General features: G+C 32.6%; 1 protein-coding gene across 2 annotated transcripts; it reads left to right on the top strand.

The window, feature by feature from the left end:
* The first annotated feature begins 2,095 nt into the window (after positions 1-2,095).
* Positions 2,096-23,931, top strand: LOC133190386 (methylcytosine dioxygenase tet3-B-like). 2 transcript variants are annotated; one of them, XM_061325990.1, is made up of 10 exons: positions 2,096-2,188; positions 5,219-5,488; positions 11,641-12,856; positions 13,460-13,550; positions 15,530-15,623; positions 16,090-16,298; positions 17,898-18,042; positions 18,500-18,589; positions 19,501-19,638; positions 19,912-23,931. In XM_061325990.1, the coding sequence occupies exons 2-10, from the start codon at positions 5,234-5,236 to the stop codon at positions 21,397-21,399; spliced, it is 3,726 nt and encodes a 1,241-aa protein (XP_061181974.1). In that variant the 5' UTR covers positions 2,096-2,188; positions 5,219-5,233; the 3' UTR covers positions 21,400-23,931. The 2 variants fall into 2 exon arrangements, with proteins under 2 accessions (XP_061181974.1, XP_061181975.1); XM_061325991.1 differs by lacking the exons at positions 2,096-2,188; positions 5,219-5,488 and adding an exon at positions 10,714-10,748.
* The last annotated feature ends 590 nt before the right edge of the window (positions 23,932-24,521 follow it).

Here is a 24,521-nt window from a genome sequence, read left to right as displayed (position 1 = left end):
CCACTGCTTATTGATGATATTGCCTATTTTGTTATCTAAATATCTTTAATACTCATGCTCGAATAAATCCTATGATAGCAAGAAAAGAACGGCGAACGATAGTATTGTTCTGCCAACAACCTCCAAGTCAATTTTCAAAAGTTGACATGTTTGAACTATTTTTTTTTTTTTATTTATATACATATTTATGTCAATTTTATAAAACATAACTTATTTGGGGAAACAAAGAGAGATAAGTCTTTAATTTGGTAAAACTTTTCACCATAGAAATCAAGGGGAAATGGAAATTTATTTTCAAAACAAAGCTTTTTACAGGTATAATAAATTGTTATTTCAAAAATTCATACCAAAGGGTTTATTGTTTCACGGGATAGGGGGCGGGGCATATGTTTACAGACTAAAAACAGGAAAACAGTCATTTTGTTATCAATTTCAAATGGATTACAAAATAAAAAATGTTCTTTATCAACCTGATATGTTGAATTTTACATAAGTTAAACACACAGAGAGATTTAAGAGTCATTTATCCATTTCCACCAGTATTTGAAAATCTGGTGATCTTTTAAAGCCTGATTTCAATTGATGAAAATTTTCATATGCTTATGAAAGTAGTTGTAAATAAAAGCAATTAACTTTGTGAATTAAAATTATTAATCCATTACTAATGAACTTTTCTTTGCATTCAAACAAGTTTTTATGACCAAATCTCCATTTATATTGATTTAAACGGAAGTAAAATCAATAGGCGGGAATCGAGAGTTGGCGTGCGTAGTTGTTACAATAATGACAAAAATTGGCGGATTTAGGAATTTTTAAACTGTGAAGGCGAGGAAGGAATAAATCGGAAGAAGGAGTATTTCCTCTAAAAAAAATTAAACCTTTTATTCCCACATTTCCTCGCAGGCAAATAGTTCAATAGTTTTTTGTTTGTTTTTTTTTCTGTTGGGTTGCCCCCCCCCACCCCCCCCCTCCCCGCACTAAAATTGCTTCCTTGCCAAGATCAACTGATTTAATATAGAATAGAATGCCTAGTATTATAATTTTTCTTCAGTATTTCTCGCACAAATGCATATGTTACATTAAAAGTTTAAATCTATAAAGTTTAAACTTATCTATATAACTATTTCGAGATAGTTATAGAAAAGATTTAAACTTTTAATGTAACACATGTATTTTGAAAGCTGCAAGAGACTTACATTTTGTAGATGAATTAATCGTGAATAGTTTAAAGTTTTGATCGTTAATTCATTATAATTTAGCACCTACAGCATGCTGTATATTAATACAGTTCTCTTGTTGTACGAAGAAACATATGGACAATGCCAGTAATTATTCACACTTCGAATATTTACAGCATTTAGAAGGTCGTTGTCAAAATTTATAGCATATAGTCTTGTTCTTTTTTGTTGTTGTTGTTTGTAAATAATTCATTTTTTGGCACCCAGTGATCATTTTATGTATGGTCTTTGAAGAAAGAAAGTCCCATTACCTTAAATCTAATATTTATCTTTAGATGTTTACATGCATCAAAACTTATTTTTTTATTTCATTTGAAGAACCGAGAAAGGATGAAATACATACTGTGAGAAATAAAACATAAGTATAATGTTGTTTTATCGAAGAGAAAACTTGGAGACCGTCATTCATTTTCAACATAAAAATTATAAACACCAGTTGATAAATTGATAAATATATCTCCGGGGGGGGGGGGGGGACACCCCTCCATGCAGTATACCGGCCTGGATCCGCCACTTGCTCATTGGCAGATTTTTATATAACAATTTATTCTGTCTTGAATAATTGAAAGCAACATTGTCTTATGTGGAATAAATTGCCAAATAACCGTCAGGAAATTCCCTTTCATCTATATTTGAAAATTGCTGATGTGACTTTTCCCACGGTTTAGAAATGACCTTTTTGTATTTGTTTTACAAGAGATCCTGACAACTGTATTTAAGCTATCCAAGGTACATTGCAATATTGTTTAATGTTTTATATTACATTTTTCATGCTCCACCAGATCATAACGATATGTTTGATCACGTTTCAAGTAATGTCAAATATTTCAGTCTCGATCACAATATACGTCAATCACGTGACTTGTCTGTATTGGCCTGATTTGCATACGAGCCGAGAGAGCTAGGTGGGAGAGGGGAGCGCCTATGTAATAAGGGTTATTTCAATGCAGGTGAGAAAACATAATTGTTTTGTATCGTGCACCATAATTAAGGATCCATATTTTGTCTCAAATTTTAACAGGTGCGCGTTACGGAGCATGAAAAACCCCGCGAAATAGTACGTGCACGGCCTTCCAATATGGATGACCTCTTGTCAATAAAGCGTGTTGTAGGATGCGTTTTACGACCGATTTTTTGTAGATCGGCTAGGGTTTGTTTAGATATAAGTAAAAGCAACTGTTTTCCAAGTACCATTTAAACTACAGTACAATAATTGTATACAATGAGAAACCGTTCAGTCGGTAACGGTATATTCGTTACAGATTGCACGCCTGACTGAGGCCTAGTTTTGTTGACTTTATTGTTCATTGCAGTGCTAGTAAATTGATCGATCTATACAAATCATCGACGATAACTAGAGGACAGTTGTTTTCACGAGTATATTCTTAAAGTGGACTATAATTACGTACAGTAGCTCAATATATAATTGAAATAACATGTGCACGTCGAATTACGTGTGTATGAAATACACATCACAGTACTGGTAATATTATTATCTCACCGTATAGACGCTTGTTTACACATTTCCCGAGGTATTCCAATATTTTATTTTTATCTTTAACGTTATCCCCTCATCCAAGGATTTTGTGAATATTTGTCTTGGTAAATACTGTAATAATTTGTGAACAATCACATCCTATTAAGACTATACACAGGTACTTTCAGTCCAGTATTTAAACCACCTCCATTTGGGAATCATTTGGTAAATAACACATGGAGAAAGTTTTTTAGCTGTATGAAAAGTGCAGTAGATCATTTTATTTGCATGCATATACTGACATGGAAAATCTAACAAACTAGAGGGTGCTTATTGAGCCATTTGAGGCTAATATTGACTTTGTACATATTCCAAAGTCATTTCAGTGAAAGTGGAATGCAAACCAAAGAAATGTTTGAAAAGAATAAAAATGAGCAGGACTAAATGCAAAGGCATTCAGATTAGCAAAATTTATATATATTCACATGCACCACCGTTGTTGATGAAAATTGTTTATGATAATTTATCATTGATAAAGTTAAAATAAAAACAATGGCAAATGCAGGTACAGGTATGGAGTACTAATGATGCAGAATAGCCATTGAAGGAAATTGTTGTTAACTGAATGTATAATAGATATTTCAAATGTATATCCAAAAGATTTAAGAAAAAGTTATGTGTGTCACTTAAGCATTGTACATCCTTTACATAGATAAAGTATTTATAGAAGAAAATAAATTTTCTAAACAGGAATGCATTCTTACTAGGGCATTGAAAGATGTTCATGTATCATATATTAATTGTTTTGTAAATATTTACATTTTCAAATATTTTTCCTTAAGATTCTTTGCAAATTAGTAAAAGTTCATGTTCTCAAGAACTACCGTGGGATGAGTAAGAATATTTTCATTGTGATGTGATTGAAGTAAAAAAAAATAGTGCAAACTTTTTTCTCCAAAATGATTGTTGAATGAATAAAAATAGGTGGCAAGTCATAAGAAATATAATGTGAATATAAGATATGAATTTAATTTTTGAGAATTCTTGAGGTACATGAACTACAACGCTTCACACTTGCATATTTATCATGAAGCGCTAATGCGCTTCATGAAATATGCCGGCGTGAAGTGTCGTAGTTCATGTCCTGGCATGAAATTCTCAAAAATTAAATTCATCTCTTAAATTTAATGATGAAGCACAATATCACTATTTTTTTTGTCTCTCTTTCACAACCAAACTTTGATAGTTTACATCCACTTTAATGAAATAAAATATTAATTCAAGAGAAAAAAATCTTCACAAATCAGATTGTCATGTTTATTTTGGTTTGGGAAGAGGGAGAATAAGTGCAGGGGTTGTTCCTAAGATTAATGACTGCTTCTGTATCTATTTTAAAAAAAATGACAACACAACCTCAAGGAATAAAGTCTGCTCAGTCAAGTGATGAGATGAGACTAGACAATTCAGTCACAAACACCTGCCACTCTTTGTTGTATATGCACTGCAGAACAATACTAAGTGCATGTCATCCGACGAGACAGTGTGAAAGGGGGGCAATGATCTTTATAAAAGTGTGCCCTCAAAAGATATATAGTTATCCAGAGGTGTGGAGTTTTATTTGAAAATTGGATTATTACTGTTGGCATGACACTGGTTTAAAATTTTCAGATTTTAATTGGGAGATTTCATGACAGTTAAGAAAAATTGCATTTTCTCATTTGAATTGTGGTAATTGATTAGTAATATACGTGTTTTGTGTAATTTAAACGTGTGATGATTATGGTGGTAAGGGAAATACTCTTTGCAAAAGATTTCCAATTTGTATATTTCACATTTACAGGTATATTAAATACAATGCAGTTTTAATTTGTGGATTCTCAGAAATTGTCTTCCATCATATAGGATAGGATAATTTGTCTTAATTCATTCTGTTAATTCTTTTCTGCTGGCTCCATGACAATATGAAGATTTGTCTTGGAATCTAACATGTATATAATGTTATCCTTTCCCAAGGTCCACCGATCCCCTATACCATAAAGACAACCAGGATGCACTTTATTTCCATTTTCTTCATTTCATTCAAAATTTCCACAAAATGCTAATGAAATTGTTTCCTATTATAATTGTCTCTGTATTTTCCAGAGCTCTGATTTTTGTTATGATATGTTGTTGTCTTTGAGAGTATTTTCTCTAGTTTCCAACTCAGTTTCACACAGAGTTTCCAACTGTAGCTCTAGGCCCTCAAGTGTTCTCTGCAAGTCATTGACCCTAGTACCCTGAAAAATATCAAGGTTCTGTGTACTGTCTTAAGATCAATGCATGCTGTCATCAATCTAAAAAAACCTTAACCCCAAGGCACTAATAAGGCTGAAATTTTTTTTGTGATTACTCTTGGATTTTTATGGAAGTAAAAAAAATACTTTATCGCAAAATGTCTGCAATAACCATGGAATTTATTGACTGTATACTACGAGTTCATTTATAAATGTATGGTTTGTTTTAGATGAATTAGTTTTGAATGGAGGGCTGGGCTGGGAACCGTGAGAAGCAGGGACTGGATTGTAGTATAGAAGGCTCGTATTGGGCTCAGTATGGCATACCCCAGGGGATGGAGCAAGCTTTAAAGGACCCAAGCTGGGTTACACCTAGTAAAATGAAGAAACTGGAAGAGGCAGAAATGGACAGGCTCTTGAGTCAAAGTAACAACCAGCAGCAAGGAACTGGTCAATCAAAAGAATGGTGTAGATCTCCTGGCATGAAGAACAGTTTAGAGGTAACTATTGGTTGTATTTAGTTTTTGTTTTTTATTATGGGCTTGACTTTGAAAAAACTGAAGGAATAAAACTCCTCAAAACCATTGTACAAGGAAAAAGTACTAAAAAAGCAGGTTTTTTTTTTTTTTTATTGGGGATTAAACTTTGTTTCGTTGATAAAAAGTATCACTTGATACTTCCCTGGTATTTGAAATATCAGTGTTGGAGATTGTATAAATAATTATATAACCACGAATAATGCTGCTTCTTGATTGCACAGACCTTTCACTACCTACTTCTTTCAATAATTTTGACAAAGCAAAATATGTGTTCATTATATAACGGAAAATATTTTAACATCTTATGATTGCTTTGTGCTCTAAAACTCATCATTTACTGCAAATTTCCAAACTTTGTCATCCTTGGTGAAAAGTAAAGTGGCAATGGATGATTTTATTTTATGAGTTGGTTTCCATTTAATGAGTTGGATTCCATTTAAAGATATAAATTGGTATATTAAAGCGATAACTGTATAGTGTGCATGGTTAAACATAATGCACGAACATAAAACTTCCAACTAAAAAGTAATATCTGTGCATTGATAAAGGTTTGAACTTGTCTGCTTTAAATTTAAGCCAGACGTTTCTATAAGAAGAGGAATTTTTATATTAAATGTGAAAGCTAGATGGCAATGAGATATGTGGCTTAAGTGCACTGAGCATGTAGGTCAATGCTACTTCATCCAAATCTTATTAAATAAAAAATTCTGTACATCAAAACATTATTTACATAAAAATTAAAAAGTATCCGGTTTTATCATATTCCCATACCTATTGATCAAAATGTTGATCACTGATGTTTAAATTTCTTATGAAGAAAGTGCACAGCAGCAACATATTTTAATGTACATTGAGTTCAAATAGAGTATCTGTTCTTTCTTTTGTTATTGAATTCTAATTTAGAAAAAAATAGTTCTTTGCTTCACTGTGTTTGAATTAATTAATTATAAATGCATACAGAAAATAATAACACGTCTAGACATTTCAAGGTAAAAAATAGAACAGCTTGTCTGCAGTTTTCTAGGTGGGTGTTATCTCTAAACTGTCTGGGCCAGTTAAAAAAAAAAAAAAAAAGGAACAAAAGTCTCCAGGTGAACAAAGACTTTGTCTTGCTGCATGTAGCATGTGGTGGTTTTTCTTAGAAATTCCACAACTTCTAGGCAATACATCTGGGTTTGTCTTAGCCATACCAGAATGAAAGGTGTATAAATGATTAAAAGCATCATGTGGATCAATAGAAATCATTATTACTATGGTGATAGGTGGTGTAACGGGAAATCTACTGATAATAGTTACCCAGCTAACTGTTTTCTTGTAATTTGGCTTTTGTGATCTGTTAATATGGGATAGAAATAGTTATATAGTAAAAAGAACGGGAAGAATTGTTTTGAACAGGAAGTTTATTTTGTATAAGCTCTTTTTAAATTCTCGGTCACAATAGTCTGATCTTGTGATAGTACAATGAGGCCATATGACTTATGTCATAATTTTTTTTCAAGAACATTCAAGTGTTTATAAGATGGCCATTTCAGAGGTTCTACATAGTACGCTTGCACTTTGTGGAAGTTGAAAGATTCTGGATTTGGAATGCATCGTTTTGCAATAAACATGTATTGAACATTGATGCATTACTGCATGTTGTTGGAAAGTATTATTTTGATATATAAATAAAGTGTGGTATAGGAGGGTTAAGGTCATGTGCATCATGCCCTACAATTTACCTTACCTATTGATAATTTTTCAAGATTTGTCTGAATTTTGAATCATAGTTCCATGATATGTTCTTAAACAAAAAAATCAGCATACATTACCAGGGAAATTGAATAGATATAAGATGATAAAAATCTTTGTGCTTTCAAAGAAAAATTACCAGACATACAGTTTAGCTTGTATTTCCTCAAAATTTGTTTCAGATGTGTAAGACATCATAGGCATAATATAAGTTGCACAAAGAACCTTCATTTATTGAACTCTTCGATTAAACAGGGAACAAGAAAAAAAGTTAAAAACTATGCTGTGTATTTCCTTAATTAAGTTATAGATCCCAGTAATCGTATTTTCACATTTTTTGGTAAATTTTCTCTAATATGTTTAAAATATGTTTGTGAATTCCTTTGTCTCTTATTTTCCTATGTACTCCTACAAAATATTCTGTACAAGAATAAGCAAGTAGTTATTCATGAAGAATTCTTAACAGATGCATTATTAATCATTGAAATATAATTTACTGATATGTATTGAACAGGTGCAAAAAATTGAAATGTCTCTTATTTTTGAAAGTATTAAAACTTTTGGTCATGGTACTTATTGTATACCAGATCCTGAGAGGTGAACAGAAACAGTCAGGATCAAAAAACTATAAATTGTTAATTAACTGACAGATAATTAATTAACTGATAGATGATGAGACATCAATTCTTTATTTGAATATTAAGCAGCAGCACATATTTCAAGAAGTCAAATTTTGGACTGTCTTGATGAACCATTTATTGTTCACATGTAGTCAACTTTTTACAAGAACATAAAAGGGCTAAAGTATTAAAGTAAAACTCTCATTTTTCAAACTGATTTATGAATGAAAAGCAAGAACGATTTGTGGCTTTAGCCATTTTTTTCCCCCAAAGTGTCAGGAAAGAGTTAATAACCGTCATATTCAGTGGCCGTAGAAGTTTTGGAGGCATTCAGTGGTTGTAAGAGCAGACAGATTTTGGTGAAGGTCAGGTGTATATCTATACCATGTGCTGTTAGACAAGGCATTCCATTCCAAAACTACACTTTGCAGTACTATTATGATAATACATTCTGTTCGTTTTATTTATGGAGGATAAGCATTGCTACAGTATAGAGTGCATGATTTCTTCCAAAAAGATAACAAAATCAAAAGATCTGAATTAACATTTTCTGGAATGTGATTAAAATCTAGTGCAATATATATATGCAAACTTCTGTTGGTTTATGAATAAAATTGCATTATAAAGGAATAATGTCCATCGCCTTGCCTTGTTAATGTTGACCATGCTTGTGTATTGTTGATAAACACTGGTTCGATGCTATTTTGGTGTGGGATTTTCCTGACACATATTTATATCGTAGACTGACGCACAAATAGATTAACGTAAGTTTGTCCTTGAATTGTGGATTTAAATCTTTTATTTTGTCGGATAAAAAAACCGAATAACTGCACTTTTCTAATAAAAACAAACCTTTTTTTTGCAAACACGTGTCATGGTTGTTTAGTCTGGGCAAAATGTGCAAGCCAGCAATTTTTTTTTTGTTTGAAAAGGGGTAAAGGATGCAGACAGCCAGTGTGTTATCTGAATCATAGAATATTTATTTCTTGAAATGACTTTGAAGAATTAAAACTTTCTTGTACAATTTGTTATGTCTGTGTGGTGAGGAAGAGACCTACTTCAGGATGTCGTGTTTGTTGATTGACTTACATTTGTGAGTTGTTCAAACATTGTTTGGAATGTGGTGGAAAATCATTCAGATTTTGGGGTGAGACATCATTAATTTAATTCAATTTTGAATAGCTTACACAAGATGGAACAAATTAACCTAGATAATGCTTCCCCTGCAGTCTTTAAGTAACATACACTTTTTTTTTTTATTTCTAAGCAGTAGCATAACTTGTATGATTGTGACTGCAGAATTTTTTTTTTCTTGACAAAATGTTTTAAATGCCTTTCACAGCAGAAGATGTCTGGCCCCTGTGACCTGATATAGCACTCAAAAGACCTTCTAATATTGGGAAAGCCTGGGAAGGCTGTGGGTGGTATAATGCTCAAAGATGTGTGGATGTCAATTACGAGACTCCTGAATTGAATAATATGACAGACAGACACCTCATTAACAGCATTCGTTTTTTCAAAAGGCGAGTTGCAGAAGCATGCAGCCTAAATTGCGGGAGCATGCAGCGTAGATCAGAGAAGCATGCTGTAGAGAACAGCAGGTGCTTGGGAGTGAAAAAAAAAATTCATTTATGATCAGTACTTTTAAGTGAGAGGTTCTGTCAGTGGTTTACGAGTTCCTCAGGACATTGACCTAATTACCTGCATCACATGCTAATTATAGCCTGCTTTTGGATTGTATACCTTCAAGGTATATATAATATTGACAATGAGTGCTGTGAATATGTACCTCTGAGGTATACTTCAATTAACACATTAATTAGTTTTCATGGATGTTGATTGTGGTAGTGTTTAAAGTTAAGTGTTTAAATACACTTGGTGTAAATAGTTGAATGTTCATGCTACAGTAAGGATTTTGGATACCTGTGATTTGTGTATAGTTATGGTAGCCCAGGATTTTTATTGTTTACATATGTAAGTATATTTAAAGGCAATCACTGAGATTTATTGTGCAAGAAATTATATAAAAGGCTGATCAGTATTTTAATTAACATAAGTTCTTCTTTCTTATGTAAAAAAGGATTTAAATTTTATTGAAAGACTTTTTTTTTTTCAAAGGATATGATTTTGTTTTATAGTAGGTAAATTATTGTAATATAGCTGAACAGTAATACACTTCAAAATGTGTATCAATGACATTACATGAGGATTGAAATAAAAAAAAAACAATATGCACATGTCAGCATAAATAATTTGATGTACAGAAAATGCAGAGTAGGATTTTATATATCTCTTTTTTTTTGTATCTCTGTGGCTTGTTTGTCCTTCGCCAACCATGCGTGATTAGGATATCCTATGGTGAATCATAATATTCCGACTGTGTGTGCATGTGTACGTGTGTCGAGTCAGGCTTTTCCATTGGTTATCATTATATTATACCTCAACTGAAGAGCAATCAATACTTTGTCTTTGTGACATTTTATTATTGATTATTTTACTGTGACCTTAATCTTTCCTAGTAGTGCACTGAGAAATTTTTAACTCCCAAGTGCTTATATGGATTTAAAAAAAAAAAATCATCATTGCACTGAAAGCTAGAAAACAGATTGACAAAGGTTTGCTGTATTAATGAGGTTTTACTGTTTAAAAAAATGTGTTTATGTAGTCTGTGACCTGTTTGTGCTTATAATTTGCTTCCCTCTCCTTTAACGATTTCATTTGGGGTTTTTTTTTTTCAATAGTGAACAAAGAAAAGGGTTTAAATTCTGGACAATATTGAGAGCACTCAGTGCTGTAGATTGTGGCTTTGTGTGGCTAGTTTACCTGGAATTTAAAAGTTGGATTACCTGTTATCAAATATATCTAACCAGGTATATATTGCTGACCAGTCAAGCATTTCTCCAAGTCTGTTATCAAACTGCTGAATAATCCAGGTCAAAAATGATATATCCCATAGTCTATTAATAACAGCAGATTATGTCAAGATTTCATATGTTATGAGGAGTGAATTTCATATAGACAGGTTTGTGTATGGTTTTACTTACTAATGTTAGCAGTATAAACTGTGTGTTTATAGAAGTCTAGTTGTAAGAATTAAGACTTAGTTATAAGGAGATTAAGATATTTCCTGTATTGTTATGTATTACAGTGTCACAATGATAAACATGCCTAGTATATATTGTGGGTAGGGGGTTTTGCTCTTGATTGTACTCTTTTCTAATTAATATCAGGTGTCACAGTTTTTAAAAATAATTTTAACACTGATTTTCACCATTTTTTACAGAATGCCATACTAAAAACTTAGAATTACTGTGCGATTGATTCAAATGATTGTAAATACAAGTGTATCGAATAAGCTACTATTGTATCTCGGTGTATGAAAAAAAGTTCAAACTGCATGAAAATATAAATAAGATTTGTTTTGTAACAGTTATTGCACAAGTTTTTTTGTTTCATTTAAAAAAAATTCTGATTAATTGCTTAAAGTAATTGTTTGAATTCCATTCGATGAAAGTTGTAGTGCAGCACGTGGTTTTGTTGTTGTTCACCATGTAGGGGATTTCCAATTATTCTATTTATAGCTTGTTGTGTTTACAGTGTAACGCGTGGTAGGTCGTTACACAAGGAGGAAGACTGGTGCTCTGAATATCGTAATAAATGATGAATAAATATTTTTCATCCTATTGTGCTTCACTATAAAATTGAAGTCAGTGGTGGATTTTGAAAAATGATATAAAAATATATTTTTTAATAAATTTTCAGAAACCTCGTATGATGGCAGCACCCCCGAATGGATTTTTCTCACATCATCAATCATTGGTGAATCCGCATTACAGTAATGGATTTCAACAGTATCTCATGGAGCCACCAGGAGCAGCAAATTTCATTGCAACATTTTCTTCGGCTCTGCCATCTCAGAGCTCCCCTCTCGGATTCTCGGTATCTCAGACTAGAACGACACAATCAAATCTGACCCCATTTAGCAATTTTCCCTTTTCAAAGCCCAACAATCTGAACATGCCCTTTCCCCTCTCATCTCTTCCAAAAAATGACCCCTACAATTTCTCCGATGAGTTGTCGCTGAAACGTAAATTAGAAGATAATTATGGGCAAGTTCCTAAAAAGAAGAAAGTGAAAAACAGTGGAGAAAAATTGAATGGACATGTAGATAAAAGTAATTTAATTAAAACCAAAAATGTCAAAAAAGTTATCGAGACTAATGCTCTCTCACTGAATGAAATCGAAGACAGAGTGCAAAATATTTTGAAATCAATACAAAGAGAATGTAGTTTTAAGGAACCAAAAAATGTGCAATTGAATAATATACATAGTCATTCCACTCAAGAAAAGACCAAAGAGGATACAAATGGCTCAAATTCTGTGGACATTTCGAAAGCAAAGGGTGAAACCAAAGTAAATAATTTATCAGAAATACCTATGAAAAGTGCTGAAGAAATTCAACTTGAAAAACTGATGGGTAATTCTATGGAAATGGAGGGTCGTAAAACTCCACCAAACTGCTGCACGAATTGTGAGAAACTTGGATTCCGAAACTCCCCTCAGTGTCTCAATAAGCGTTCAGGAGCAGAAGTGGATGTTTACGACTTTGAGGACGACGACGAAGATGTCTCAAATCACTCAGATCCCAAAAATCGCTCAAGAATCGAGGCAGCAAAGGCCAATATATTTAAAACTGAACATCAGGAAAAACAAGGTGATGAAATTAAGGTCGAATTAGATAATCATGATTCAGAAAAGGAAAATTTTTGTGAAAATGAAATATGCGACGAGTCAACAACGTTTACTACAAAATTACAAAAATCTGATCTCAAAGACGAAGGTAGTGCCAAACTGGATCTACTCTCTGAACACATTAATAAGCTGAAAGGGACGGTGACAGAGGATGAGGAGCACTTGGATAGACTCAGGAAAAACATTAAATCTGAGATGCCGATGTGTAGCTGCAGGGGCCCAGATTGTAAGTATTCATCTCTACTTGTGTTTGAAGTATGTTTCTTTTTTTTAAAAGGTCAAGTTTCATATATGGTTTTCTAGTTATTTACTGCTTAAAGATTGTGTACTAAAGGATTTAACTGTTGTGCACATGTCCTTTTTTTGGTGCAAGTGTAAAATATGCTGTGAATGGTATAGAATAAATTGTAAATGATGGGATTTTGAAAAATGTAGTGATTAAAATGGTATAAGCATTATGAATATGAATTGAATGTATTTTCAAAATAATAGCAAGTATAAATTACACACTTTCAAACAAAAAGCAAACAGTAAATTGCTTTGTATTTATGAACTAATTTGTTTTGAAGAATAATTTTTTTCTCTAATAATGTAATAAATTAGGGGTGTATTAAAAAAAAACAATCTTATAAAGGAACATTCCTACGAAGAATCTAGAAGTTCATTAATAAATGGAGTAGTGTTTGATCAATTGCCATGATTGCTTAAAGAGCATATAAATCTTAAAAGAATAACAAATACATCAGTCCTGTGATCCAATTATGAAGGGTTGACTTAAAATTTGTTAAAACATTCAATTTTTTAATTACTTAGTTCTCTTTATTTCCAGATATTCCCACAGAGGATAATGAGGGTCCTTTTTACACACATCTTGGAGCGGCGCGAAGTATTCAAGCTGTGAGGGAACTCATGGAAAAGAGGTACGAATTTCATAAGAATTGTCAAGATATATGTTTTATGCAGTCCTTGTCTGTAAGCCATTAATTAAAAAAATCTGCACATATCAGAAATACAAAATATAATGCCCATGATGGATGTTATTTCAGTAGGTAAAGAAAGTTTGAAAAAAAAAGCAACAAAATTTGACTAGTTGACATGAACATTTTTTTTATTCGATATGAGAGGGAAAAGTGAAAACATTGGAATCTTATATATATCTTGGTTAAAGCCATGAACAACCTAGTTAGATTGAAACTTTTTTCTGTTCTTAATTTTTTTATGCATAGATTTTAAGGAACTGGGTGTTTATTTTTTTAATTAATTTAAAACAAACAAACAAAAACATGGACTAAACTCCTGGATTAAAAGGATCAGTAAATAGTTCACCCTTCCCTCTGAGCAACTTTAGTTCATTCAACATGTTCAACAATTAGTACTTTTTGTAACAATGTAGACGTTGTATGCCAATTGTAATCATGTCATCAAAAGACAATTAGAAGGACATAGACGTAGAAGGGTTTACACATTGATCATTTTAATATTTGCTTTGGACATAAATGCGGATCATAATATTTACTGAAAAAATTAAGAAGTTTTGATTTTGTTCCCTGTTATTGTAAGTCTTAATGCATTTCTAGGTAGAAGCTACCAAATAAACTGTAGTCGGATATAAAACATTTATAGCTATGTACAGTAAAACTTGTTGAATCCGGATGTTGTGCATTCCGGCATGTTGTTCAGTCCGGCGTAATATTTTAGTCCCTTGAATTTTCTTTATAATTCATGTTTAATAAATGTTGTTCAATCCGGATCTTGCCTATTCTGTAAACCGGCCGCTATTTAAAGAACTAACTGCTCATAATTAGTACAAATTATCTCCTCTAATCCGGCCACTTATTTTTACCTGTGCCCGCTGGTCATTAGAGAAGTCTCGCGTGGGGTAATTACTGTTCCGTTAATGATCTATCCTGAATCGACAGTTTAGATTTTAACAAACGTGATTAAAAAAAATCATTATGGCTCAAGTAAGGCGAGGAAACTCTCAAAAGAATGAGTGATAATGATGGTTGCGTGTAGCATGTCTGTACAAAAACTTGGAGACTTATTCATGACCTTCTTTCTACTTTCGTTTTGCGTGCACGACGTGCAATTCGAATTACTTCCCTTTGTGTCGCTAGTTTACAACGACCATAACGACATAAGATTTTGGTTAAATATTCATTACATGTATAACATTTGAAATTAACAAATACAGTGTCTAAATATTCAAACATTGATTTTAAAAGAAAGAAATTAATATATTAGGAATCTGTTCCTAACTAAATAGTATTTACAGCTACGATGAAGTTTTGGGGTGTGTTTTAAACATTTAACGGTTTTCAAATTTGATAAATGTCCAAGAGATATTATATTTCGATACTGAATAAAAAACTTAAACAGAAATGGAAATTCTGAAGAGTTCAAAACAAACGGAAATAGATGATTTTTTTAAGTGAAACGTAAAAAATGACACATTTGATCAAGTATTTATTTACCACTCTTTGTTTATAATATAATTTTTAACTTGCTATAACGGTTCAATTTTCTCCAATCCGGATGTTGTCTAATCCGGCCTAAAATTTTGGAACCACTGGTCGCCAGATAAGACAAGTTTTACTGTATTTCTGACATACAAGGACTGTATTGTGTTGTCAAAAGGAGATTTTCATATTCAAGTGTAAAATGGTCTAAATAATTTAAATATTTGATTGCACTAATAGGAATATATTTATGCTGATTTATGACAGCATCTAGTAAAATTTTGTTTGGAGATAAACATAGACAAAATGTTATTCTTTAATTATCGTTTAGTTGCACTAAAACTAAACCCCCCAAAATGTTATGTATCAGAAAATACAGATGTTTATTTATGAGACAATTCCTGTCAATGTTTGTAAATCAATTTTTCTGACTGTTTTAGAACTGGGGAGATGGGGAGAAGTATTCGTATAGAGAAGATCCGCTATACTGGAAAAGAAGGCAAGAGTTCACAAGGCTGCCCCATAGCCAAATGGGTAAGGTTGATTTCATTCATTGTGGTAGGTCTGTAAATTTCCTTTAAATAAGGAGTAAGGGCTAAAATTACTTTGTTGTTTGTTAAATTTGAATTTAATTAAAAGAAGGAAATATACACACTACAAATCAATTTTTTTAGTGAATTATTTCCTGTCTATGAAATGTTGACTGTGTCTTTTGTAAGCTAGACCATAAAGGAAGAATTACTGAAGGGTAGTTTTTGAACAATTTATAACAGTAATTGAAATTAAAAAAAAAAAAAAACCTAAATTTATCAGTTCTAAAGGATTCTTAATTAAAATAAATGAGTAGATACTGGGCCCCAGCCATCATGTCAATGAGGCATAAAAAGCAGAAGTTGGTTTTATATTGTAATATATTTATTTGTATTTTTCTCTACAAGAAGTCCTACTTTTTCTTAATAATGTCTTTGACTAGATTTCAAGGAAAGATTTTTTTTTTTAGATCATCCGTCGATCTGGAGCAGAAGAAAAGTACTTGTGTGTCGTAAGACAGAGGCCTGGTCATTTCTGTGAAACAGCATGCATTATAACTGTCATAGTAGCATGGGAAGGGGTGCCCCAGAATACCGCTGATGATCTCTACCAGTATCTCAGAACATCACTTCCTACGAACGGCTTCGAAACAGAAAGAAGATGTGGTACCAATGAAAGGTATTGCTCTATAAGTGTAACATGGACCAGGGCTCGAAATAATTGATGGCCCGCTTGTCTGGGGCCAATGAATTTTCAGTCTGGGCTAGTACATTGCAGAGGGCAAGTGCCCTTTGGGTCAGCATTTTTTAATGCATAATAAGATTATTCACAGTAGGGCTAGTTAACTTCACAGGGTTTTGTGTCCAACTTCTACTGTTTCCTGTTTTGTTAAGTTGTAATTCTAAGTATCACAATATAAAAAAAATATTACTATTATTATTGTGGTTTAGGGCCATTCTTTTTAAAAACTACTGGCCCAGTGGGACAGTGAAAGTACTATGCTGACCAGTAAAAATTTAAGGCGATAGCCCGAGTCACCAGTAAACAAAAATAATTATTTCTAGCCCTGATGGACTGGACATTATGCTATGCGATGATTTATACTTCTGGGCGATAACAGGAAAAAAATTGATGTACTTTTAAAATGAATTAATTTGGCTCTAGGCACTTTGATAATCCAAGGTGTAAAGCCATTATTGACTTAGAAAAAGGAGTTTGGGTCTGGCTGTATATTTCCCATTACTGCCATTAACTGGGTGCCATTTTATTAGCTATGTAAGAGTTCATATATTTTTTTTTTTAAGTGTTTTACATTACATGCAGAGAAATAATTTAAATTGAATTTTCCCCTTTTTATGCATAATGCAGTACATTTCTTCTTCTCCTCAAGGAAATTACTCGTATTTTTTACATTGCGTGATTCTTACTGTGTAGAAATTTAATTTTAGAATCTATGTAGAACAATGAATTGCAGAAATCTTTGCATCAATATTGAAAGGGCTAGACAGAAAGGAAAATAATTTTTTTTAATGAAAAAAAAATCTGAAACCTTAAGAGAATCTTTTAATTAGCCCTCCATGGTAACTGCAGTACTGCTCTTTTGCAGGGCAAATTAATAACGTTTTTCTTGGCAGATAATTAAATGATGTTTATTAAACAATTGCTACTATGTCATATTTCACCAAACTGCACAAGTTTGGCCTGCAAAAGAGCAGTACCAACATTATCACGAAACAGTCCATTTATGCCATGAAGAAACAATTGCTTGTTAGCTTCTGTTTACAACACTATAACTATACCCTTCCTAAATCCTTCTTCATGATGGTTTCAGGCCCATAGGAAGCAATATCCGGGGGGGGGGGGGGGGGGGGGGGGGGTGTATCAACACTACCAAAAATTCCTTGACAAGCAAAAAAATTAAAAATTCCTCAGACGTTTTTATTGAGGGGGCCAAGCATATAGTAGCCATGTTTTCTGTAGTATTCTATATGTTGGCAATAGTTATAATGAAATATTCAGTAGCAATAGTAAAGTGAAAAGTAAATCTGTTTTTAAAAAAATAAGTTCAATTTTCACCAATTTGAAAAGCATATTAATTACGATAAGAAATTTATGTTCTTAGTCTCTCATATTATTGTGTTAAGCAATAGTTATCATCATAAATAAAGCCTATGTATATTTTAGGTCTGTGGAGACAGTTGTAAGATTATGGAAATATTTCATTTTTTTCTCTTTTTTCTTTTTTTTTTTTTTACTTTTTTTTGTCTTCATCAACAGAAAAACCTGTGCCTGTCAGGGTATTGATCTGGTTAGACGTGGAGCCTCTTTCTCCTTTGGATGTTCATGGAGTATGTATTACAATGGCTGCAAGTTTGCTCGAAGCAGGGAGGCTAGGAAATTTAAGCTCAAAGATACATCAAAGGTAGATATACAAAAAAGGATGATCGATGTGTATTATCTTTTTTCCATTAGAAATATCATTGGCTCATACATTTACCTCTGTCATTGGTTCACTAATATTGTGATTAGCCCAAAAAATTGTTTGTCTGTTTTAATTCTTTATAATTATATTTTTACTCAGTATATCTAGAGCTATTACTTTAATTTGTACTGTGTTTTCAATTTAAAAAAAAAAATTTCATGAAATTAATACGTTTGTTAACAACTTTAGCCTCATGACCTTGATGTGGAAGTTTGACCTACTTTTGAAAACTTTAACCTTGGCTTTGAGTTGCCAAACAGAGGCATCAGTGTTTCACAAACACATCTTGTTTATTATTGAAATACATTTAGGTGGCTTTTGACTTGAGGTTTTCTCAAGACAGATTTTAGATTTGGAATTTGATATTTCTTAAAATCAAAACAAAAATTTATTGTAGGAAGTTGAACTTGAAGGGAAGCTACAAGACCTAGCGACAAAGATGGGTCCACTGTATAAAAAGATGGCCCCTGATGCTTATTCTAACCAGGTAAGTGATGTTTCCATATTTAAAAAATGTTAGATACCTGCATCATAGATGAGTTATTCCAAAGTAGTTATACTGTAGATTCTTAAGGCTGGCAGAAATCAAATTTATGTTTGACGTCATCTAAAAACTTCACAACCTACAAGGGAAGGAGAAAAAAATTAAACAAAAATTTCAAACAAATGAGTATTTACTCCTAGGCACCTGATCCCACCTGTAGAATTTCCAAGGGTCTGTTTCATGCCCTGTCCACAGATGTGTATTGTCTGTAGATTTTTTTTTTAAATTGATCATTGTTCATTATGTTCATTATCTTCACCTTTTTCATTACATGTATCAAAATACTGTAAATATTTGTGGATCTTGAAGGTTTATTGTTCAGTGAATCTGTCAGTATGAATGATAGACTCATCTCAGATATACTTTATACAGCTCCAAAAAAACAGGGTTTTTTTTTTTTTTTTTTTTTGCTAAAAGTAAGACCTAAATGGAATGTAATTTTTAAAAATACCAATTTGTTTTTCCAAGTTCCAATTTCTCTGAAACCTATACATGGGTGACATTAAACATAAAATTAACTTTGGGCAGCCTAAATATACTTGAAGAATTAATAATCCTGTAATTTTGCTAAAAGCTTGCTCGCAAAATGAAACTTGCTCTTATTTTTATAGTGCTAAAACAGGTAAAAACTGTAGATCAGTAGTACACTTTCACGATTTGGCATCATTGAGTCAATTCAGAATAATAAGTATTCACAGAAAATGAGGAATCTACACTACTGCAGTAGTTTGTTAAAGGAGAAAAGTAAATGAGAATGCTTAGAAAGACTTTCTTAGTCTTACACAGCAATTGCAAGAAACTTGTATAATTATATTTTATTCCGAAGTAAACATCCTCTGCTGTATATATTCCAGACAAGGTTTGAAGACACAGCTAAGATGTGCCGTCTTGGACACGAGGAAGGGCGGCCATTTTCTGGGGTGACAGCATGTGTTGATTTTTGTGCTCATGCACACAAAGATCTGCACAACATGAACAATGGGAGTACAGTGGTAGGTTTGATTCTGCTCTAGCTTCTTTTTTGTTTGGCTGTTTAAATTTCACTTCTGTATCTAATTTTACCAACTATACCAAGTATACTATCCAAATCTGAATTCAGTCTGAAGTTGTTTCTGCGAAAGCTTTGATTTGAAATTAGAGATAAAAATTTAATAGAAGCGACTTAGAAATATTTTTCTTTAACAAATTCACTCATAAGTTGAATTGTAGATAAATAAATGTCATTTTCGTTCAGTGTCCAGTACAAGAATTCTGTTGCCTTGTAGGTTGTGACTCTTACAAAACATCGAGGTCTTGGAAAGCCTGATGATGAACAGCTTCATACACTACCATTACACGTGATGGATATGACAGATGAACATGGCAGCACTGAAGCTCAATTTGAGAAAGCTAGGAATGGTTCTCTGGAAGTGCTTCAGTATTATCCTATGGAAGCCAGAATGCGAGCTGTGCCCTTAACTCCCAAGAAAAAGAAGGGAAAGAAAGGAGGCTCAGTGCCTGCCAAAAAAGGAAGACCATTCAAAAACCCAGAAAATGCCCAGAAATCTTCCTCTTCTCCCACTGATCAAAAGCAGAATAGTGTTCAGGATGGAAACAGGGGTCCCTCTTTGCCTAGTAAATTCTCTTTCAATGAAAACAAACAGTTCTTAACTTATGAAGATATGATGAAACTATCTGAAGAGCCAGGTTTTGCCAATATGTATGATTCTTTTTGGAATTATTTCTACAAGTTTGGAACATTCCCTCCCCCAAATTTTCTACATTCAAATGAACTCAGAAACCAAATGGCCAGTATAACTCCATCTGTGATACCTACTAATTTATCATCGGACTCCATTAATACTCAGGGTCATCCCCATGGTGCTGAGAAGTCATATCAAGGTCAAGGTCAACCTCCACCTCAAACCCTTGACCCCAACACCAGGCAGCAGCCAGAAACCCCTCTTGACTTGTCATCCTCAGGGTCTACATCACACCTCAAGGCAGCAATTCATGAATCTGCAACTTATGCACCATCAAGTCAGTCACCTTTGGACATCTTGTCAGACGTTGTATCTATGATGCCCTACTGCAACACAAGTCTACCTCAAAACAATTACAGCAAAGATCAAACTCTGAATCAACAACATTCCAGCAATTGTGAACAAGCGTTCAACGATACAGAGGTTTCACCTGAGTCACTTCGGCAGTCATTCGATGACAAAGTAAAAGAAGCAGAAACTGCTGGTAGCCACATGAGAATTCTTGATCCTACAGTCGTCAAATGCGAGATGGAATATAATGAAAATGCTTTCCGTGATCCAGAGATAGGAGGAGTGGCCATCGCTTTGCAGCACGGAGCAGTATTGTTTGAAGTGGCCAAAAGAGAATTACATGCCACCACTGGTTTACGAAATCCAAATCGGTATGAACCTACAAGAATCAGTCTCGTATTTTATCAGCACAAAAATCTAAACTACAAGAACCATGGCTGGTATGAACACGAGAAGAAGTGCGAGATGCTGAAACAGAAACGTCTGGAGAAGATGCATTTGGAAACTAATAATTTAGTACCGGATAGTGTGAAAGAAGGAGAGAAGAAGAAAGGAAAGAAAGAGAAAAAAGTGGATTTTTCCAAGACGTCTGCTGCTCAGTACAAATACATGCTGCAAGCACCTGCAGCTAGTGCTGTCACTCTGACCACAGACTCGGTCATCACAAGATGGATTGATCCCCAGCCTATGGTGACTGGTCCTTATCAGAGATGGGTTTGAATTGTTTACGATCTGTAGAATTACAATTGGCTGGAAATTATTATTTATATTCATAAGTGCAGGAACAAACGAACATTTTTTTGAACAAAAAAAAGCCTTTCATCTACTTAAATGGAATTTCACCTCCATTTATTGCAAGGAAAAAAAAAATGTTTGATAGAAAACGATTTTCTCTAAAAGTGTTCATTAACTGTTTTCTTAAATGTTTTTTTTTAAAGGATATACATATATTTTGATGTTTTTTGTGCTATTAGGTGGCAAAAATTTATGCTCTCAGCCTTCAGATATATTGTTCAGGATAACAACATCGTATTTATTACAGATACAAATTCATATAGGGCAGCAGATTCAGTATTGTTGTGCATGTACAAAGTAAGAATACATGTGTACTGAATGCAGGTGAATTTTATACTTGATTTATTAAACATGCAATACATATATCAATTTTGTAGAGTATCACCTAATATTGTATTAAAGATCCTAAAAGATGTATAGGGGTTTATGATGATTACGGTAACCCAAATTTAAGGGTATCACTTATAGATAATATATACTGATATTTCTGCTGATACAAAGTAATGCTGCATGTTCTTATTTTTTGTTATTTTATATTGAGGTGTTGCAATTGAAGTTGTTCTGTACTGATGTTTTTTTTTTCTCTTGAAAATTTTTCAGATTAGTGCATTTAACTTCTGAATTTTTGCTTGCTTTTTAAGTGTTGAAAATATTAAAATATTTATATTTATTTATTTTCATGAATGGATCTTATGTGAAAATTGGTTTAAAGAATTCCAACAGTGATTTCTTCAAATGTAAGAGAAAAGTGCACCTTTTGGCAATTTTTCTATTTTATCTTGTTTGTTTAGAAGTAGAATTTTTGTTAAGTTTATTAATTGTTTTTTTTTTTACATTTTTGCTTCAGTCTTAAGTCTGTGATTTTATTTTGGGCAACAGTTGAAAAGCCTTGTACATGTAAATGAAATGTTATCTAAATAATCAATTTTTAAGACATAATGAATGGATTTTACAATAATTATCTTAAAATAATATGTACATAGAATATTTTGTATATAGTATTCATATTATTTTATTAATGAGTTCAGAATTCCCATGTTTATTGACCATTCTCAGGGAAATGTAAACTTTTTTTTTTTTTTACATCAGCCTACCTGCTGATTATGCCAGTTTATTTAAATCACTTTATAGTTCTGTGATTTCAGAATGCTGTAAGCAATATGCTATGATATTCTTAACAAAGTGCTAAGCTGCATATAGGTACTATTTTTTTAAATCTGCTTTTTTTCCCCTTTTGCTATTTTGTCTCATGTTTTCTGAGAAAAATTCTGTTTAAAGTTCAACAAATTATTTCTTTATTTAAGATGATAAAATTTCTTCTCCATTATTATGTAAAAAGAACTCTAATGCTGAAATCCATTTGTGATACACTATAATATCAACATTCCCCGATTAAAATTTTATTATTTTAGAAAATTTATTTAATATACAAAATGTAGGGCAATATATTCATGTTACTCTTTAAAGGACAGATAATACAAACAAACAAACAAAAATTGATGTCTGGATTGATATATATTTTTGGGCTTATTTTGGTTATAAATGATACAAATATCACATTTCTAAAATATTAAGAAATTGTCAACTTTTTATGAAGTTCCAAATTCTGCCTTCCTTTCTGCAGTAATCCCTATAAATCTATCCAACGTTTCATCACTTTTATAGGACATTATTGTGATATTAAAATCTTTATGGTTTTAAGTTATTCATTTTATTTATATACAAATGACTTTTCTTATTTTCATGATTTTTGAAAAAAAGTTTGTATCATCTGTCCTTAAAATAATTGCTTTGTGGTCTGATAGAGTGAATATGAAAGACCCTGATTTTTTTTCTCTTATGTACAATAATTGGGTGAGTGGGGGTGAAATGTTTGGCTGAAGTATTATTATTTTTTTATTCTTGATAGTGCTTTACTGACTTTCACGATTTGTCTCAGGTTAAAATGACTGTCCTTTTGGATCAGAGAATGATGTAAAATCTATTGCTGATTACAAGTGGAATCAACAATATTTAATTTATAAAATCTAACTTATAAAAAGTGCCCTTTTATGTTTTTTTTTTAAGTATCATTTTTTATGAAAAAAGCTTTTGTGTAACATGTGAATTGTAAACGTAGTGACTAGGCAGACATTATAGTAATTTGTGTGGAACTTGAATATTGTGAAAATTGTTTGTGTTGTTAGTGTGCACAGATATCTAAAACTTGTAAACATTGATTAATGAGCAGCAGTTCATCTCTTTTTGATAAATATGGACATGATGTCCAAATATATTATACAGAATATGGTTTAAACCGTAATGGAAATAGCTGTTTCTCATAAATATTTGTATGTTAGTGTAGATAATATAATTTAATGGAAGTATATATTGATATATATGACTTAATTATTAACAGTCTATAGATTTAAACAGAATCGTGGTTCTGTTTTGTCCAATAAAAGTCATCAAAATGAATTCTGTATCTTTTTTTTTTTCTTTGAGGTGTAACCAGCAAGGAGAAGAATGTGATGGACCAGATTCAAACATAGGCCCCCAAAATTACTAGTCAGGTGCTCTAACAACAGAGTTATCTGGCCGCTGGCGATCAGACCTGTTTGATTGCCACATTCCGTCCTCCTTTAAGGTCTTCACCCTGAAGACACCAACCCAGGCTCTTCCCTGGCAGGTCTTTCATCTGTCACGGCACCAAATGTAAACACTAAAAAGGAGAATACTGTAAACCAACTATTATTCGCGTCATCTTTTATTCGCGACTCGTCAGTTTGAAATCAATCCGCGACGATTAATTCTTGCGACTGAGGAATATTCTCTACAAATGCAAAGCAAAATAAATGGTTCACGGCGATTAATATTCCCGAGTAAAAGTAGGTCGCGAATCTCGCGGATATTTCTCGCACGCAAATAAAAGTTGGTTTACAGTAATGTGATGGAATAGACCAATTTAATTGAAAATGCATACTAGATATAAAAACAGATTTTCATACTGTAAGTAGAATAATTTCTATTCACAGAAAAAAAAAATTGGATAAAATTGTTTTGAGTAT

This window comes from Saccostrea echinata, unplaced genomic scaffold (assembly GCF_033153115.1).
Source record: "Saccostrea echinata isolate AGI-Se365-2 ecotype Australia unplaced genomic scaffold, CSIRO_AGI_Sech_v1 ptg000022l, whole genome shotgun sequence".
In the NCBI taxonomy this organism is placed as follows: domain Eukaryota; kingdom Metazoa; phylum Mollusca; class Bivalvia; order Ostreida; family Ostreidae; genus Saccostrea; species Saccostrea echinata.
The sequence above is the reverse complement of the archived record's forward strand: the minus strand, read 5'-3'. Positions and strand labels throughout refer to the sequence as shown.

Excerpts from the sequence above, each read along its gene's own strand:
- LOC133190386 (XM_061325990.1), top strand. The coding sequence starts at position 5,234 with ATGGAGGGCTGGGCTGGGAACCGTGAGAAGCAGGGACTGGATTGTAGT. Across the intron at positions 12,857-13,459 it reads TAGCTGCAGGGGCCCAGATT|ATATTCCCACAGAGGATAAT; the intron begins GTAAGTATTCAT and ends CTTTATTTCCAG. Across the intron at positions 16,299-17,897 it reads AGATGTGGTACCAATGAAAG|AAAAACCTGTGCCTGTCAGG; the intron begins GTATTGCTCTAT and ends CTTCATCAACAG.